We start from the raw sequence: 19,790 nt of genomic DNA, 5'->3' as shown, positions 1-19,790 counted from the left end.
TACACACACAATGCATACAACAAGTTTCCTGGTGGTCTTCACAAAAATATTTAATTTTCTCTTGGTGTATCCTACAATCTTCGAGGGTTTCATTTCTGTCCACATCATTAACAGTACTTTCTGTTAGGGTTGTTAACGGAATTACTTTGTGTTCGCGACTAGTAAGGTTCTTTTTATGATATTTTCTACAGCTTTCACACAGTGTCTCCATACATGCTTTACACCAATCAGTTGCTATTTCTTCCTCGTCTTCACGTTTACATACATCGCAAAACCTTTTATCGTCACCTTTTGCTACTAGTGCCTGAATTGTTTTATTGACGGGGATCAATTCCAACCATTTCTCAGGTAATGCCGGAAATACAGGTGCAGGAACAAAGATTCTACATATCGGGCACTGAAATCCCACCGGTGCCTCTTTTTGTTTACATGCAGTCACAATGTAGGACAGTAGGCAGTCAGAACAAAAAGTATGGAAACATGGAAGATATCTCGGATATTTAAAGTTTTCAAAACAGATTGGACATACCGTTGACGTGTTTGAGGAAATGCATGCCGATTCATTTTCATTTCTTGATGCCATGGCTGTGATGACACGTGCAACATGGGCAATCATCCAAACAGAAAGTTGAGTATGAAATGTATTCCGAACCCGATTGCAATAAAAAATTTTTTTTAATGTTTTAGAATTTATACCCTTGTATCTTCATTGGCATGTTTTATTTTAATTAAAATACCCAAGAAGCAGACTAAATAGTCGTTTAATTAAAAAGATAAACTTAATAAAAAAAAAAGATATATATTAAACAATCCTCAATATATGCTAATCAAACGCTGATCCACAGACTCTGAACTTAGCCTTTAAATCCGCAAAAAAAAACTCACAAAAATCTCTCCGAAATCACGAAGTACATGTTAAATGCTAGTTTTTTTTAATGACTTTTCTTCAAAATTTTATTTTTTATAGTCATTTTTATCATTTAATAGTGTAAGGAAAAAAATATCGAATCTCAAATATACAGTGGTAAAGTAACCAGTTGGATTTTTTTCTTTTTTCAAATTGAATTTAAAAAAAAAATTGTGCCATAACTGCGTCTGCCCCCGCCTTTCTGTCCGTCCCTCCGTTCGGTTGTGTCTGTACACATAACACTTTCATTTCTAAGCGATATCTCGAGAAGCCTTTGAACTTTTGCGATTAATTCGACCACAGGCACCTGAAGTGTGAATCAATACCCCCCCCCTTTTTAATTAAAAAATGTAAGAGTGTATTACACATGTATATCTCAAAAATATATACTGTACCCGTCAAATACACCTATATTTTGTTCTATGCAAGCAGATTGTACCTTTTCTCAAGTTTAAAGAATGGTCTTATACGGTTTAATAATAAAAATACACAAGGTAAGAAACTAAACTTGTAAACAAACGGGGGGTTCCTCGCTTCGAGACAGATTTTTAAGGTAATAACAGTGTTACCTATCATAATTTTGCAAGCACTCTGTCAGGGAGATGTTCTTCTACTAGTCTCTTTAACCCTTTAACAAAATGTAGATGTGTTTGACGGGAAATTATATATTTATAAGATACGATACACTCTTACATTTTTTTTTAATTAAAAAAAGGGGGGCATTGATTCACACTTCAGGTGCCTGTGATTCTACATGACAACTCTCTATGGCCTAAAGGTTTTGAAGTTAAAAAGTTTAGTAGATGCTAAACTAGATACACATTGGTTTTTGTAAAAATTTGACAATTGTAGGATGTGATGTAAACATGTATACGATATGTATGATTGTGACTTTTTGTTTGCATTTGAAATTCATCGCAATGTCAATTTTGTCGATGGCCGAGGGCTGCATGCGAAAGGCTCCTGATTGAGCCTCTTTTTAAACAATTTTTTTAATCAATTGCTAAATAATTTTATTTAGCATCTGAAATGAAGAATCAACAATCTGAGCATCCTCCCTTTTTTCATCAGCGGGGAACATAAATTCTCGGATTCAGCTTGTTGTAAATTGAACCCTTAAAATTGTGAAGGTGGAAAAACTTTTAATGTAGATAATTTATGTATACAATAATTTTGATCCGCAGATTTTATAGTCAGTATACTTCATCTCCACGTTCCTAATAAAAATATCACCTTGAAATCCGACACATTACCTCGCTCTTTATACATGTATTATAATATTTATAGGGGTGATGAATGTTATAAGAATTTTAATCTGCCTGCAGCCTCGGATTTCAAAGTTAATTTTTAATTGTATCATCTGTCCTATAATCTTTATAGATAATTCATATTTTTAGAATATAATAAAATGCAGTCTTAGTTTCATGAAATTTTTATGTCGACTGAATGAAACTCCCTCCTTCACCCCCTATTCCTAGCCACTTCATCAGATTCGCACTGACTTTATTTTTCCTCTTCTGAATCTATAACATAAAACATTAAAAAAAATTATGTTGACCCCCACCTTATCCATAACTTCAGGACCTAACAGAATGACGTGGAATTTAAAAAACCCTCTATAATTAACGTATCGCCAGCTGTCAATCACAACAAATTTTCAACCAATGAAATAATTTCGTTTATTCTGCGCGTTCAGTAAAAACTTGCTCCGCCATATGCTCCGACAAACAAACTCAGTGGGTTGAGTGGGCGCCAATAAACAAATCGAATAAATAAGTCTATGATGGTAAAAAATATGCCGTTGGGGAACGTGCAATACCGATGACAGGTATCCCGAAAGGGAATTATGGATGTTTCGGGACCGCCATGCCTTGGGACGCCGACGTTTCGTGACCTGACAACACATTCCGGGAGTTGGGTTTACACGTTTTGGGACTTCTAAATATTTTGGTCAGGAAATGAAATAAAACTCGTTTACTTGTTTGTTATGTTTATACATGTATACTTTCTTAGTTTAATACACACGAAAAAAAAAACCGGTATAAATCCATATACACGGTATAGAGATTCATTTGACAGACTGTCTTCGCGTTAAAAATATAAAAATGATATGAATAAAAGTATATATATCTATATATAGATAATTATCCATAACACTTCTACGTACTTGCATGTTTTACCCTCAAAATAATTGACAAAATACATACACATTTTAAAAGAGAACTATACGCTTTTTTAGTTTAATTTCACATTAATTTTATCGCACGGTGTTGACTTGTGACTGAAAGTTACCAGTTTTTATAACCAGTTATTATTGCATATGCAGGTTTGAGTTTACAAACTTTTTTTCACTTTTTTAAAAAAAAATTAAATTCGATTTAATCTACCCATTAAAAATGATTCTATTTTATCGCTAAAAATTAACTTTTAATTAACCCCCCACCTATTACTATAGCATTATTTAATTTATTAAGAACACCATCATGTATTGGCAAAATATCGAAATTATTTAATAACTTCATTTTTTATATAAAGACATACATTGTCATTACCTGTACTATAATCAATATAGTGTATATGTAACGAATTAGTCCGACTTTGTTATATGAGACTTGTCCCAGAAAAACACGAACTTTGTATATTAGATTTGTATACATAATATATATCTGACCAAAATTATTCAAAATCTTCATGCACTACTAACTATTATTGCTAAAAAGTGTGCACATTTTCCACCAGAACTTAAAGGTAAAGAAGAAAGATTTTTCCAGAGTCGATATTATCGGAGCCCGAGAGATTTATAGAACAACCATTTGATTCGGGAAGGGGAGAGGGGAGAGGGGCTTGCAATTTTTTTACCAAGTCAGAGTCAGATTATTTATTGTCATGTCGGTGAAGGACGGATTATTTATTCCCAATGACAGATTATTTATTCTCCGCTTCACTGAAAAAGTCTACTTGAACGAGCCAAAAAAAAAAAAAAAAAAAAAAAAAAGGGGGGGGGAGAGACGTACCGTCGACAACCCAAGATTATTGTGGAGGTGATGGGGGCATATTATTTTTTATCCTTCCAGTTGAGGAAAGATTATTTCCAAACTGATTCAACTCCTTTATCAGCCAGACACCCCCTTCAAAATCAAATGATCGTCCCCTTATGGATAGGAAGTAAAAGCATGTCTTGACAATGTCGTATGGGTTTTGTATATTATTGCTGATTTAATAAAATTATTACATTACAAATTGAATTAAAGTCGCAATGTGCTTCTGTCTTCGTCGACATGGATGTTTACAGTATGAGGGAACTCGGACTTTATCATGCTTCGATAAACTTTCCGAGAAAGGGATAATACGGAATCATTTTTTAATATTTCAAATGAATGAAATTTATGAAAGCTTTTGTAAAAGCATTTGCCCTTCGTTTTGTCTCAAAGTGGGTTCGTATGGCAAATATTTTGCAGCAAAATCATCAGGAACTTCGGATAAGTCAACCAGCGTCGACTTATACCGAGTTACACGCTATGTTGATGATGTCGGAGTATCATAGGAGTTATCTCCCATAGCGCGATGGGCGGAGTTTGGCGATACGTTAATTGATTGGTCCAAAAACCAACCAATTCAGAAAGATCCTGTCGAGGCGGCAGTGATTTAGTGAAAACCAAATCGTCTGTAGAGTAAACCAAATACTAGTAATACATATATCAAATCCTTTATGACCAGAAACATGTATGCCGATGATATAAGGAATTGGAATCATTTAGTGACATGGTCACTATCGATATAAGATGTATATTTAATTTAGTTTTATATTCATTGTCCTATCATATTATAGTTAAATTACAGTAAAATAAAATTTGCAACCTATACGTCAATAATAATGTAGGTTTATACCATGTACAAAGTCTTTTGAATTACCAATAAAAGTTGCAAAACAATTTTAAACTGAAAATCTGACAAACACATAAAATTTTTAAGTACGAGTGCGAGTGGGGAGATAGAGATTGGGGAAATGAGATATAAAAAATGGTAAAATTAATGAGTTTTTTTGATGAAAAAAAAAATAAATCAAGTATAGACTGATCAAAATCTGGAATAGGGGGTGGGTATGGGTTGAACCGGAGACCCCAAACTTAAAACAGTTCATCACACACCACTCAGACTTTTGATACATACACAATTAAGGAGACATGCCACATACTAGTAGTTTGAACTTAATTGTCTTAATTTTCCCAGGAGTTGAAGAGTTCAAATAATTCTGTAAGGCCTGGTATTGTGTGCTAAATTTTATTATATACCTTTAACATTATACAGTAAATCTGATTGGTTTAGAGCATGTCACGTGAAGTTAGACAATTCGTGATGTCTCCCTCACGCGCAGGGTGACAACTGTTGTCACCTTTCGGACGACAATGAAATAGCGTAAGCGTGCATGCAGGGTTACAGCTGTGTTGTTGCCCTTTGAATAGAATTATAGTGAAATTTTTGTGGTTTAAGCGAGATGACTCTTTTTTACAATTTTATTTTTAACATGTACAATAGTTAAATATGAGGGATCGGTAAACAAAAAATTCCGACAATGATTTCAAAGTTGTCTGTTGACATAATTTGAAAGTATGGAATCAGAGAAGAGAAGGAGAACACAAGAGGTTTGATTACCATTTTCTACTGTCTCTAATTGATAGTTTAGTTTCTTGAAAAACTATAATTATGGACTGTTTAGAAGGGAGACATCACCGCATACTAGTATCAGGTCTGAGTAGGGTTGTCACCCTCGGGCGCAATGTTTCCCTTCTAAACAGTCCATAATTGTATAATGTCTATTTATACTATTGTACACCTATTCCAAAACAAGTTTGGATTTTGGTATATTTTACTTCGAATTATACAAGAATTTTCATCGATTGATATTTTTGTTTTCTATATTTTTCGTTCGTGAGAAGAGGGCAAGCATGCATACATTGTCAACACCATGAAATTTTTTAAAAAAATCTTAAAGAGTCCACAGTATTGAAATTACTTAGTTTGTGAAATATGATATGTATTTCTCTCATGATCATATATATTTTTTTTCATTATGATCCATTCTACACCTCGACGAAACTTATTAACTGTGTTTCAAAATACTTAGAGAAAAAAACTATCACTAATTTATTTTCTATATCACAATCTTTTATACCTATACCAATACATGAACTCGTACATGAAAAACCCCATATATTTCTTGCATGATAAACCAATATTAACCTGTCGATACAAATGCTTGAAAGCAATTGCAATATTAAACATTTTCTCTAGAATAGAGATATTGCTATATGAAGAAGATTGAACTGCATCATGAGCCTGCCTAAAATGCAATTAAATTGAAAAGAAATAATCCTCTTTACTTCAACATATCGTACAAAATCAGTATGCTTATATCAATCTTCCATTTCACAAAAGCATGGTGCTCACTGCGTGCATGGTACAAATTGATTAATTCTCTTTACATCTAAAAAAGAAATCAGACATATTTATAAATAAGATTTACAATTTATTCAAATAATTTCATATTAAAATTATTTATCTTACTCACGTCATAAATAGAAAAAATGACACAAAATAATATTGACAATGAAAAACAAACAAACAATATACAGTTAGTATAAATTATTTTGATATAGCCATAGGATATTTTAAACTGTATACTAAAAGAAATTAAAAAAAATACTTTGTACCCTTCAGTTTTTGTGAAGAATACATAAAAAGGAATGTCAGTCAATATTACCATATAATAACACTACCATTTTAATATCAAATATGCATCAATTGGAAATTAATTTCTAAATTACAAAGAATGCTGCCTGCCAGTAACACTTTTCGCATCCGATGTTAAGGGTACCGGTGGTACATGTATAAATGTATGAACCTCTCGTTGTATTGATACGAATACGTGATAAACAAAGGATTGTTAACCTTTTGAAAAATGAAAGGTTGTATTTATTTTGACTGAATATTTAGGAAAAAATATCTCATCAATTATCTGTAATACATTAGTAGTTCTTACAAAAAGGAAATAAGGATAATACAATCTATAAATTTCACTAGAGAGACAAAAATACAGTGAGGATGCAAGGGGACGGATCGAGACAAAGCAATCGCTACGTTCCCGCCATGTACCACAAAACATCACAAAAATTAATATATGACAAATGTTAAGATAAATCCCATACAAACTGTCATTCGAATGAACTTGTGAACGATGGACGTTGCCCCACTTCCGGATTGAATTTCTACCAATCGTTGGCCTTCATTTGAGTTGTTGCACAAATTATCTTGGCAAACAGTTTGGCATGTGAAATCATGGACACTGTTATCAACACAACAATTACTACCACAATCAAAAGTATCCGGGACAGAGCAATTCCGAAACATAAAGTATATCCGTGTTTTATCTGCAAGAGAAGGGTGATTCAGGAAACGATTAATATGCACCTTGACAGATTTAATTTTTTTTCGAAAGTTAATTTTTTTTTTTAGGGAGAGATTTCGATAAGACTATTCTTCGGCCCATGGTTTTCAATTCTATTTCATTAAGTAAAAGACTTGCAAATGCATAATATAAGCAAATTCAGATAAATCATAAATGTACACTTAAAGGATTAATTTCTTCTTTAACTATTTAAAAAAAAATTATCAAATTTGTACCCTTGGTATAAACAGTTTTTGTAACACATCTAAATCCGTTTCCACTACAGTTGTCTACAATGTGACCGTTTGTCGCATTCCATGGGGTGGTCACACAACTGAAGTCATCATTGGAGGGATTCATGTATGAACACACGTAACATCCGAACCTCGGCAGCTGTGAACCTGTTAGAAAATCCAAAATGACAGAAAGTTTAAGTCCAAAGATCATAAAACAGACGTTGACATAAGTCAAAATTTACCTTCTCTGCATAATGTTTGTTTTTTATTACCAGAAATGAACACTCTTCAATCGTGAATATTGTTTTAGACCACCAGATTTTCTAGTCATTCGAGGCCAGTATACAGAATATTTTATATTTCATGATCCAAAAGGCAGTGTCTTGGAAGTATAATCGTGAATAGAAGTAATAAGACCTTGTCCAATAGAAGGATATTGCATGATTCAATGAACTATAAAGATAAAAGAAAAAACAGGAATCAAGCTTAGAAGACCAGCTGAACAACACAAGCTGTAAACATAACAAACACGGGTTCCTTTAACATCAGAGATGGGATCAAGTACCATGGAGGACAAACCACTCGTTTGCTCTGTATCATGATCTGTTAACGGTTACATTTAAGTACTCAACTGAGTTTAGAAATAATGGACTAACGATTTAATATCACAGACATTAGTCAACACTGGATCTAAGGACAGATTGTATTTGCAAGCAATGTCTTACTTTCGCTAATAGAATTTAAAAAAATGTTGACCTCAGACAAGATTTTAAATACCCTTATATCTAAGACCTTTAGCATGTTTAGGTTTATCTTTAGGCCTTTTCTTTTCAACATGTAATAATATATAAGAGACAGGACTTTGTGATTGGAGATTGGAGCCATAGGTTACCAACTTGAAAGCCACAAAGGTTCCTGCTGTTTCTCTTTATGTTATAAAAATAATTTTAAAAATAAGCTTGAAGGAATTTTCAATTCAGTCTTTATTCAAAAAGTTCTGATTGCAATCAATTGCATGATTTTAGGTTCACAAATCAATTGAATTAGACGTTCTCTTAATTAAAACTGTCAAAAATTAATTCCATATTGTAAGGTAAATGTTTGCAAAATTCAGAACAGGAAGAACTGCATTAATTAGTTGTAAAGTGAGTTTAAAATTCCATAATTATATAAGGAAATTTATTCTTCTGGGCCAATGTTTTCCTTCAAGAGAACCAATTGCAACTACGGGTAATAATACATACTCACATTTTTGTGGTTTTTACAGTCAGCAAAAAATTATCAACCACCTAAGCGTACTAAACATGAAAGGTTAAAACAGCTGAATGTTTGTGAAATATCGAACACAGCACTCATAAATCAGACCAGTGTCCGCTGGCATTTTCAGCATCGAAATGTTACATCTTACAGGCCAAAGAAAACAGGTGGCAGAAAAGTTGTCTTTTTTTGCATTTCAATCGACATGTGACTGGCACGGCTATCTTAAGTAAAGTCAGAGAACATAATCTACAGGAATCGTATTAATGAGTTATGAGTTTCGTTGAGTTATGGTTGGTCGATAAAACCGTGCTTATGGGAAGAAGTGAGAATTAACTATGAAAATGATATAAATATGCCTATTGTAATTCATAGTTTTGTTTTGAAATTTATTCTTGTCATTCAAATTACGGCAAGCTGGCCAAGATCCTTGATATATTAATGACTGGGGGATTGTTTTTATCCAAATTCTTCTCCTATTTATGATAATCAGGCATGTTATTTCTTAAGAAGACCCGTACAGTGCAAAAAATTAAAACATCAACAGTTCCAAACCAAAATCAGTTAATTAGACAGTCAAATCACAAGAATAAAAACATTTTTATCTGTTCATTGTGGAAAATGTTGCTTTGCAATGGAAAGCCACAGGGACGCTGTTGGTCGATTAAACGACATCAAAAACGATAATTAAGGTGATCTTCAATTTTCTGCTGAAAAAATCAATTCATCCCATCGAATGCAGTGAAAAACAAGAGGAAAGAAAAGTATATCCTATGCAATCTTAATCAAAATAGAAATGACAAGTTTTTGCGCACAAATTTAACCACCTTTAACTGTTAATATTTATTGAATGAAGGCAATTCGCACATGTCATATATTTAGTCTTCTAGTCTTCATAAATGAAGAAAAACATTCATTCACGTGTGCGAACCCTACACGTGCAATTAAAGTCGCACTCAGTGCAACGAAGCATAGATCTTACCTGATATACGTGAAACAAGAGCACAAATAATCACATAAAGAAGTAAATGGTTCCTGAAAGTTGTAAGCACAGTTTGCCAAAGCATGACCGTCAGTTCTGTAAAATTTAGGACAAATGAAGAGATTGAAACATCTAAAACAAAAGACCACTTAATAATACATTGCTGTTTGTTGATTAACCTGTCAAGGGGGGCGGGGCCCCTTAGGGGAGACATAAATTGCCAATGTTATACATCGTACATTATATTCCAAGCAACATGCAAGTAATAGGTCGGAAATAATCATTAGCATTCGGCCTTTTTACAATTAATTATGCTGGTTAGCATGTCATGAATAATAAATTCCATATTTTTAGACATTCCCTTTTAAATACTCTTTCCTGTTTTATGTCAATTTCAGCAATTTCCGGAATGCATTTTAATTAACTCTTACCTTATTTAATCAAATCCAATCATGATATTCAATTGTTGGTTAGGTAGTTTAAAGAACGATTAATTTCAGCTCGTAGCATTTATGGCTGTCATATTGAAACAAATTTGCCGTCGCGAACAAATAGGTACGCGACTTGTTCGAAACATTCATTGATGTCCATCACAAGGACAATATTTTTTTCTTATGACAGATGAAGACTTAAGTATAGATTTGCCAGAGGCGTGCTTAAATCGTTTGCAATAGGTGATCCCAAAGTGCAAATGACTTGAACAAGCGTATACATCGCTGAAACGGAGAGGAAACATTGAAAAGTATCCATTGACCGTTGACTTTTTCTCTTTCCGTTTTAAGTGATGAATGAGTTCACATTATTGTTAATGGATTTATTGCTTGTGTCATGTTCTAAATTTTGAATTTACCGGGTTTGTCATGTTCTAAATTTTGTATTTACATTGTCCTCCCACCCGGTAAATTCAAAGTTTAAAACATGACACTTGTATCATTACCTGTTATGATATATGTTGAACAATCTGGAAAAGTAAAGTACAATGTTCTCCTAATATAAAAATGTGTTTTTGGTACCTGTTTTTATTATAAAATTCATTGCAGTAAATGAGTAATATTGATGATTTATCTTAAACTTTCTGTTACATGTAAATGCAAAAGTTAAGAAGTAAAGCATGAATCTCTCGTCTTACTAGTATTTATGTCGTTCTAAATTTTCTTGTCTCAAACGAAAAGAAAATCTCTAGATCTAGAACGACACAAAGGGGGTATGTAGTTACAAGAATACTGCAAGCAATAAAACTATGTTTAATTGTCAAAAAAAATTGCACATTTGATACTTTTGATTTGATACTTAATAGTTCCAAGGAACATTTGGACAATCTGAAATCAAAAATTTTACCAAAATCAACAGTTTAAAAACTTAGTAGGAATACGACTTTCAACTTTTCCACATGATAATTAAAGTCCAGGCATTTTGATATCATTGACAGCTGCTTTTTTGGTTCAAATGGAACTCGTGTACATTTACTTACCTTGACATTTGTCTTTTGCAAAATTATTTTGTTAAAAAAAATTATAATTATACAACCAAGTACTCTGAAGTTGACATCAAAAAGATGCTAGAGTTTCTGATTGACAATATCCATGTGGTTTTGGAGAACACGTCTTCCAACAATCTATTGGAATTCTCAAATTCAATACCAATTGCGCCCCGTTATAAGCAGACCTATTATTGTATTCATATGAAACAGAATTTATCCCCAATCCTATCCGTGAAAAGAAGAAAACACTTGCTGTGGCCTTCAACTCGAAATTTAGATATATCGACGGCATATCGTCAATTAATAATGGTTATTTCCATTCTTATGTCGATACGATATAATTATATCGGTGAGATTGAGATAAAAGACACCACAAAATCTGACACATCTGTTTCATATTCGGATCTTTTACTTGAAAAAGACGTTAATAGTAATCTAACAACCAAGTTCTATGATAAACGTGATGGCTTTAACCTTAAAATCGTCGGCCTCCCTTACTTATGGATCAATATACCTTCGTCTCCTGCATACGGAGTATATATTTCTCAGCTGATTCTATATGCAAGAACATGCTCTACGTATGGACAGTTTCTAAAACGAGGTTAATTATTGACAAACAAATTGATGAAACAGGAATATCAGCAGTCTCGTTTAAAGTCATCATTTCGTAAGTTCTAAGGTCGATACAATGATCTTGTCAGTAAATGCAATTTATCACTGGGTCAAATGCCGACTGACGTTTTTCATATCAATTGTTTGTTCATTATTTATACACTTATCAACGACGGATTTTCCATTATTTCCCAATCATGACAATGAGCACACGGCGGATGTGACTGTAAGCAGGGGGTGCTCACTCCTCCCTGGCACATGATCAAACCTTTGATGTTTTGGAGGTCCGTGTTTGCTCTGCTCCAGTTTTGTATTGTTTTATAGTCTTTTGGGCTTGAACACTGTTCTCGATCTCCATATGTACAATGTACAACAAGATAAGATAAGATGTTTATTAGGTGTATTAAAGGCCGTTGCCCACTGTACATATATAGACATCATATTCATGTGTGACATAAACATTTAAAACATAGTGCATAGTATGAAAATTGAAAAACAGGAACAATATTATGTTGTGTTACCATAGTTCATCATAGATCATAAGGTTAACATTTCATGTCTCATAGACGAACCTTTTTCTTTATAAAAAGTTAAAATCAGTTCTACGTTTGAGAACATTTTTTTGTCTTTGCCCTTAAAAAAGCTGAAACACTGCCTTGGATATCTTAAAAGTTTCCATTTCTTGTGCAATAACATAAATAGTAATTTTGAATTATTTATCAATGTATTGTAATTCTCTGAAAATGCATGTCATAAATTAAAGGTATGGACAAGATTTTTTTTTTTTTTGTCGGACAAATATGAGGGTCCTTTTTAAAATTGAGGCAAAATGCAATCTAAACATAAGAAAAACACAAGATGCATTTTTTGTGTTTTAATCCCTCAAAGCATTCGTTGTTGATCTTTACACATATCTAAGGTCTTTATATCCATGATCAGAACAATTCAGCATACTCTTTTTATGGATGCTCAAAAGACTTGATGAATAGTACTCTAATTGACATACCTAGTATTAAATTGTTCCTTTAATTGATCTTAGGGTTGTTTGAATAAAAAAATTCTCTCAATAAATGAATATATGGAACAAGGAGAATGGCTATATTCCTTTCTTCAAAATTACATATACTTTTTATGGTTTATTTGAAGGAGCATTTTCATACACAAGAAAAATAAATTTTGGACCCATAATTGGACTTCCTTTGCAGAAAAGCTGCCTATCTTTCCCTTTGTGGTTTTAACATAAAAATTAACAATGATGGACTTTCCTTTTAGTGCAGGTTTGTGTAGTATCTGACCTTTTGACTTAAAAATTTAGCATGTATACACAAGCTTGACAGAATGTAACATATTGAATTGAAATCATCAACGATACCAAAAATTTATATATGTAGAAGAAAACACTTGCAGTGGCCTTCATCTCGACAATTAGTTTCATCAAATAACAATAATTTCTTCGCTTTATATGTTGACTCGATATGTCCCAGTGAACTTTTTATTTAAAAAAAAATAAAAATACCACAGAGTCCAACCCGCATTAATTTGTTTCATATTCGGATATTTTAATAGAAAAAGACGTAAATGGTAATACAACAACAAAACGTTATGAATTACATGATAACTTCAAATTTTTCTATCATCAACTTGCATTATTTATGTAGAAATACACCCTTATAACAGGCCTATCTAGTTTATGTCAACCATTTGATTCCCATTTGATTCGATACGCAAGAGGATGCTGTACTATTGAACAATTTCTAAAATGAGGAAAACCTAGAGACGTACTTTTCATGTTGATAAAATAAGGATATCAAAATCTTGTTTATAGTCAGCATTTTGCAAGTTCGATACAATAACCTTGCAATGTATCGAATGCAAATTGGCTTCTCACATACTAATTGTCAGACCTTTATTTACTGAATTGTCTACAGACTTTTCCGTTTGTCCGATAATGACAAGGAGCACACAACGAGCGGCCAGTCAACAGAAGATGCTTACTCCCATCTGGCGCATGATCCCAATAATGCTGCGATATAATGATGTCCTCCATTATAGGAGGTTTGTGTTTTTTTAACGTTCCTTCAAGACTTTTTCACTTTAATTTAAATGCCATAGATTGCCGGTTGCAGAGGGTTGCAATTTTGTTACCTGCACTTGGCAATAAAAGGTCTTTTTCGTAACAACTCCTACTGTGACATGGGACTTCGGTTTGAATGGTCTCAGCGGAAGGAGCAATACGACATGGGATTCAAACCTGCAAGGATCAACGCCTAACTCACAATCTCTAGAGCGAACGTTTCAACCTCTGCTCTTAGCTGCATGGCCATTTAAAGGAGTAATACTTAGAAAATAATGTGTTACTAATATTAATGTCATTGCTTGGTTTATAGATAGAATTTTGAAACATTAAACACATGCTATTTGAAATAACCTTTTTACGCAAAAATTTATATAAAAGCTTTAATTACAGCTAGTGTTATCTGCTAAAGACAGAACCACAGAAAAGTCAATTCTCATATTAAAGAATAATGTTGAAAAATCTTTTTAAATCTTTATAAAACGAAGTGGAGCATTGAAGAACAAATAGATTAAAATATAACAAACACCTTTCCTCCTGTTTGCATGACCTCTAAGTCTGTTCAAATCCATCCAATCAAATTAACATTAGGCGACATAAAAAGGAAAAGGAGTGCATAAGAAAAATTTCAACTATCTTGAAGCTGACAAATTATAACACAATCATTTCCTTATAGTATAAGTTTTTTTTCAAAATCATTATTCCCTGGAAATTGAAAGGCTACACTTGAACAAAAAAATATTAAAATAAGTTATAGAAATCCCATGAAAGATGGTGTGTGTGAATAGAAAACACATTATGTTTTTCGATATGCTTGTTATATTGACGTAAAGTGTACGTGTTATCATCGTTATCAATATCTCAGAAGAATAAAGCATTTGATGAGCTGATGATTAACTTACTGTAAAACGAACACTACCAATGCCTATGCCTTATAGAACCTAAAAATGTTGCATAACTTATCTAATAACACCCCCCCCCCCACACACACACACACACACACACTTCCCAGGAAATCAGGTTAAACATTGTAAAATAAAAATCTTGATTATATTTTCAGGCACTGAAAAAAAGCATGAGTACATCATTTTTTATCTAGTATGATGTACAAGATAATTTTTTGACGGATAAGTTTTTCTGAGGAAGAAAACAATAAATCATAGGACTGGGTTCATCATTATCTAAAGCATGCACCTAAAGCATTTGTCCTTATAACTGTTACGTGTTAGAAATTCAAAGGTGTTTTACGCGTCATTGTCTTCTTAATAACACGTTAAAACATAATAAAGTTGATGATTTATATATTTTTAATCTTGTTACATTCAAGACTGTCATCTATCATTAGAGAGTGATTATTGTTATGTGTAATAATTTTTATTTGACCTTTACTTTGTTTAAAACACGTAATACGAAACAAGATACATTTTTAAAACTATAAAGTAGAACTACCTACCAAATGAAAGCTTTAAAGTTTAGCAACAAATCAGAGAGTCTAGTTTTTTTTTAAATACATAAATAATACCTCATAAATTGTGATTCTTCTGGAAATTGAAGAAGTGTTGATGTTTATTTCGCCCACATTTATAGATCTGTAGGCTATGACATTTATAAACTTTGTTTTTATAGAATTTAAACTATTTAAGACCAGTCTTAAAATGTCACAGGTATTTACATAAGATGACTGAAGCAATAGGGAATGGGAGCATGAAATAAACAGATCCTTTAAAAATCGGAGGGTAGGTCTTGCCTGGGGGCCATAAAACTTAGACGAGCTCACTTTCAATCCCAGTCTCACTTTTTCCAAAGGAACGTATAGCAGAAAAGTGAGGCTGCGATCAAAGGTGAGCTTGTCTAAGTTTTATGCCCCCCACACACACACACACACACACTTTAGTACATGAAAGTTCCAAAGTTTTTACATTAGTACTATAGTTAACTATATTAAACTATAGTTTACCAAAGTTTACTATAGTATTTTTGTTAGGGGTAAAGGGAAAAGCCGTAAACAATTCAGTGAGTTAATAATGGTCTAACAACTTGTATTCATGAATAAAGTCAGTCGACATATGATTTACTGAGCGTTCTTTATGCTGACAAGGTCATTGTATCGACTATAGAATTTTCGAAATGTTGACATCCATGTTTCATTAACTTATTTTTCAATAGCTTACATCGAAAACGAAATTATACTTCGTACGTATTCCCTTATGTATCGAATCAATTCACAGATACAAACTCCGTTTCCTGGTGTATCGGTAATACATATTGTTACCCAAATAAAGGAAACTGACGATAGAAAAGTTGATGCCATCATGTTTTTCCTAAATTTATGTGGCCAGTTTAGTACGTGTGGTTTACAACCGCTAGTAAATATCTGAATATGACTCAGCTATCCTTGTTTCAATCATTTATTTGTCATAAACTTATCTCGTTTTAGATATAGTTCGTACGTAAAGAATGTTCTTAGGTATTTGATCAACTGGAAGACAAATAAGGGTTTATTGCTACATAATTTAATTCTGGTTGTAACGCTGTATTTGATTGGATAAAAATTTTACTTCATATCGTATAAAATGGGTTGCCTACGTCACAATGACTTTCGTCAAAAACGTATCAATCCGCCTGACGTTACATTCAAATTTTGTACAAATTGAAGTCATTTTGTTAGAACAATCATCTTTTTTTCTTACATCAAATGAATGAAAATTAAATTATAAGCAATGAATTTAATAGCTACCCATTTTATACGGTATAAACTGGGTTGGAACAGTTTAGGCTTTTTTAAAAACCGCTTCGCGGTTTATAAAGCGTAAACTGCCCCAACCCAGTTTATACCGTATAAAATGGGTAGCTATTAAATTCATTCCTTAAATAAATAAGGTAAGTTGAAAAAAAATAAAGTTGAAGTCACCACATTTTTCATAACGTTTTGTTGCTAAGTTAACATTATTGTCTCTTTCTAGTTAAATAAATAAATATGAAAGTGATGATCCAGACCCTGTTGAATCTTTTATTGACGTTCAGTGGTATACGTCAAATCACCGAATGAATAAAACTTATTATCAGCGAAAAAAAAAAGATTAGTGTTTTCTTCGATGTAACTTAATTTCAAATTAAGTGCCACAACATTTTTTTTCAACTTAAGTTTTTATATATAATAATATATATGATATGGGATAGAGGAAATCTTCTATAATTTGTGATTGAATATAAATTTTATCCAAGTAAGGGTAGGGCTAGGGGACAAAATAATACACAAGGTGTTATACATAAATCATTTCCAACAACAAAATTAATTGAGATCCTCTTTATTCTATGTTCAAAACAACTTTATTAATGTTTTACACTGTTTTTATGTGGGAATCATTTTATTTTACTTCATTCCTCTCAAATGTAACCCATTGCGATGCCAAAATTGTGGGACATCAAAAAAATACCTAATGATAAACCATTTACCAATGAAGGGCTATGAACTTAAACCTTTACTCGGCATTCGGGGCTATTGAACAGTGAAGTTGCTTTATCAAACCCACACCTACTGCGAGACGGGGTTCGATTTTTTTAAAGGTCTCATCCGAAGAACGCGCAACTTCGAAGTGCCGAGCGCTAGGTGAAGAAACAGTTGTTAGCTATCTTTCACCGACTTGGGTCAGTCGCGGACATGATTTAAACACACAATATTCCGATTACTAAGCGAGAGCTCTGCTGACTGAGCTACCATGACGGCTGAAATATACGCTTGAGAATTTTTTCTTGCAGTTCAACTCTAAATCCATTTATTACTTTGAAAATCAAAGTACTGTGAACGACAACACACCATTTGGACATAGCAAAGACATGTAGCAACTTTATTGTACAGTATGCATAACATACGCATAATATGAAAATCAAATTTTATAAACATATTGATGTTGGATTGAATAAATGAAGATAAAATTTATTGTGCTCTACATGTCGTCCTAAACTGGCATTCAAACCATTATTCACCTCTTATATAGCCTTACTAAAAGACCCGTTCTAAAAAAAAAAAAAAAAAAAACACGTGATATTCACCAGATATTCGAATGAAAACCTTGTAATTCCGAAAAAAAGAAATTCATTTTCACACTAAATAGAAATTGATTTCTGTCTAATTCGTTCCTCAAACGAAAGAAATAATATTTATTTTCGTCCTTGAAAAAGTTTTTTTTTTCTAAAAAAAAAAAATGGTATTAATTTTCCAAAAAAAAGAAGATAAATTATTATTGCATTAAATTTATAAACAAAAAATGTTGGGAAAAACAAATCTGTAGTATTGATATACAATAATGGTGTAATAAATATCATCATCAAAGAGACTTATATGTTTGAAAAATGAATATTAACAATGTATAATATGGACTGCAGAACGGTTCACATTCCCACCTAATTTGAGGTCCAAAGCAGGGTTTAAAACTTTACTGGGACGTAGGAATAGCACTCAATCAGTTATTCAAATGAAGCAATAAGTAATTACTAATTTTTCAACGATTATTTTATAGGTTGTTGAAAAACTAAATCTAGAATATGTATTGAAATACTCTGTGCTTATAAGATTATCTTTTATTTGGAACAGAATCTAAATAATATTTCTAATTTATACAGCCATCCATTTCTTCAAAAAGTATAAGTATAGTATAAGTATAAGTATAGTTTTCATAGTATATTAAAATGCCATCACCAAATGTTAAGATGATATTTTTTTGTCTGAGTATTCAATGTTTAAAAATATTTATAAGCAAGATGTTTTTAATTGGTTCAATGTCATTACAGTGGATAATCCTTCGTTACATGTTATTTCAGTACTGGATGTGTAAATATCCGGTACAACTAAAGTGAATTGTATCAAGGATATTTTGAGATGTACATTTTAAAGATACATGTGATTACTCATAGAGCATGCCTCCTTATCGCAAAGAAGGTGCATGTCAGTGTACATCAAGTTTAAGCTACAGTACAATTATATCTTGACTTTTTGCACTAAAAATTGTAAATTATAGATAAATGACTTATCGGTTATTGTTACCTAAATAAAGGAAGCTGACGATAGAAAAGCTGATGCCATTATGTTAATCATAAATTTATGCAACCGGTTTATTATCTGATTTACCATCGATATCTAAATTTGAAACAACTATCCTTGTTTCATTAACTTGTTTGTCTTTAACTTACCTCGTTTTAGATATAGTTCGTACGTAAAGAAATTTCTTGCATATTGAATCAACTAAAAGACAAATAAGGGTTTATTACTAAATCAATAATGGAAGTTGAAAAAGAAAAGTTGAAGTAACCATGTTTTTCATAACGTTTTGTTGCTAAGTTAACATTATTGTCTCTTTCTAATTAAATAAATAAATATGAAAGTGATGATTCAGACCCTGTGGAATCTTTTATTGACGTTCAGTGGGATACGTCAATTCAATGAATGAATAAAACTTAATATAATTGTTAAAACTGTCTTATCCTTGATGTACCTTAATTTCGAATTAAGGACCAGAGCAAAATATTTTGTTACCAAAGAAGTTTTCATATATAGTAAAAAAAAATATAAAATATAGGATAAAAGAAATCTACAATGATTGGATATGATTTTTATCCAAATAATTGTGTGTTTTTTTAAATTCTCGAACCATGGCTGGGGGACAAAATAACACGCAAGAAGTTATATATAAAATCATTTCCAAAAACAAATCACGAGAGATTCATGTTCAAAAAAACTTTATCAATGTTTAATATTGTTTTCATTTGGGAATCATAAATACTTCATCACTCTCAATTG

General features: G+C 32.2%; 1 protein-coding gene across 1 annotated transcript; it reads right to left on the bottom strand.

Annotated features, from left to right (window-relative positions):
• Positions 1 to 6,264: 6,264 nt before the first annotated feature.
• On the bottom strand, positions 6,265 to 10,015 carry LOC134253589 (uncharacterized). The gene is made up of 4 exons (XM_062736140.1): positions 9,828 to 10,015; positions 7,589 to 7,753; positions 7,114 to 7,335; positions 6,265 to 6,392 (listed from the first exon to the last, which is right to left on the bottom strand). Exons 1-4 carry the CDS (start codon positions 9,910 to 9,912, stop codon positions 6,352 to 6,354), a joined length of 513 nt encoding a protein of 170 aa, XP_062592124.1. The 5' UTR covers positions 9,913 to 10,015; the 3' UTR covers positions 6,265 to 6,351.
• Positions 10,016 to 19,790: the final 9,775 nt, after the last annotated feature.

Source organism: Saccostrea cucullata, unplaced genomic scaffold, assembly GCF_032062105.1.
Source record: "Saccostrea cucullata isolate Sc308-1 unplaced genomic scaffold, CSIRO_AGI_Scuc_v1 ctg110, whole genome shotgun sequence".
Taxonomy (NCBI): Eukaryota; Metazoa; Mollusca; class Bivalvia; order Ostreida; family Ostreidae; genus Saccostrea; species Saccostrea cuccullata.
The sequence above is the reverse complement of the archived record's forward strand: the minus strand, read 5'-3'. Positions and strand labels throughout refer to the sequence as shown.

Excerpts from the sequence above, each read along its gene's own strand:
- LOC134253589 (XM_062736140.1), bottom strand. The coding sequence starts at position 9,912 with ATGCTTTGGCAAACTGTGCTTACAACTTTCAGGAACCATTTACTTCTT. Across the intron at positions 7,754-9,827 it reads TCTTGTTTCACGTATATCAG|GTTCACAGCTGCCGAGGTTC; the intron begins GTAAGATCTATG and ends ATTTTCTAACAG. Across the intron at positions 6,393-7,113 it reads GTTCATTCGAATGACAGTTT|ATGTAAAGAGAATTAATCAA; the intron begins GTATGGGATTTA and ends TTTCTTTTTTAG.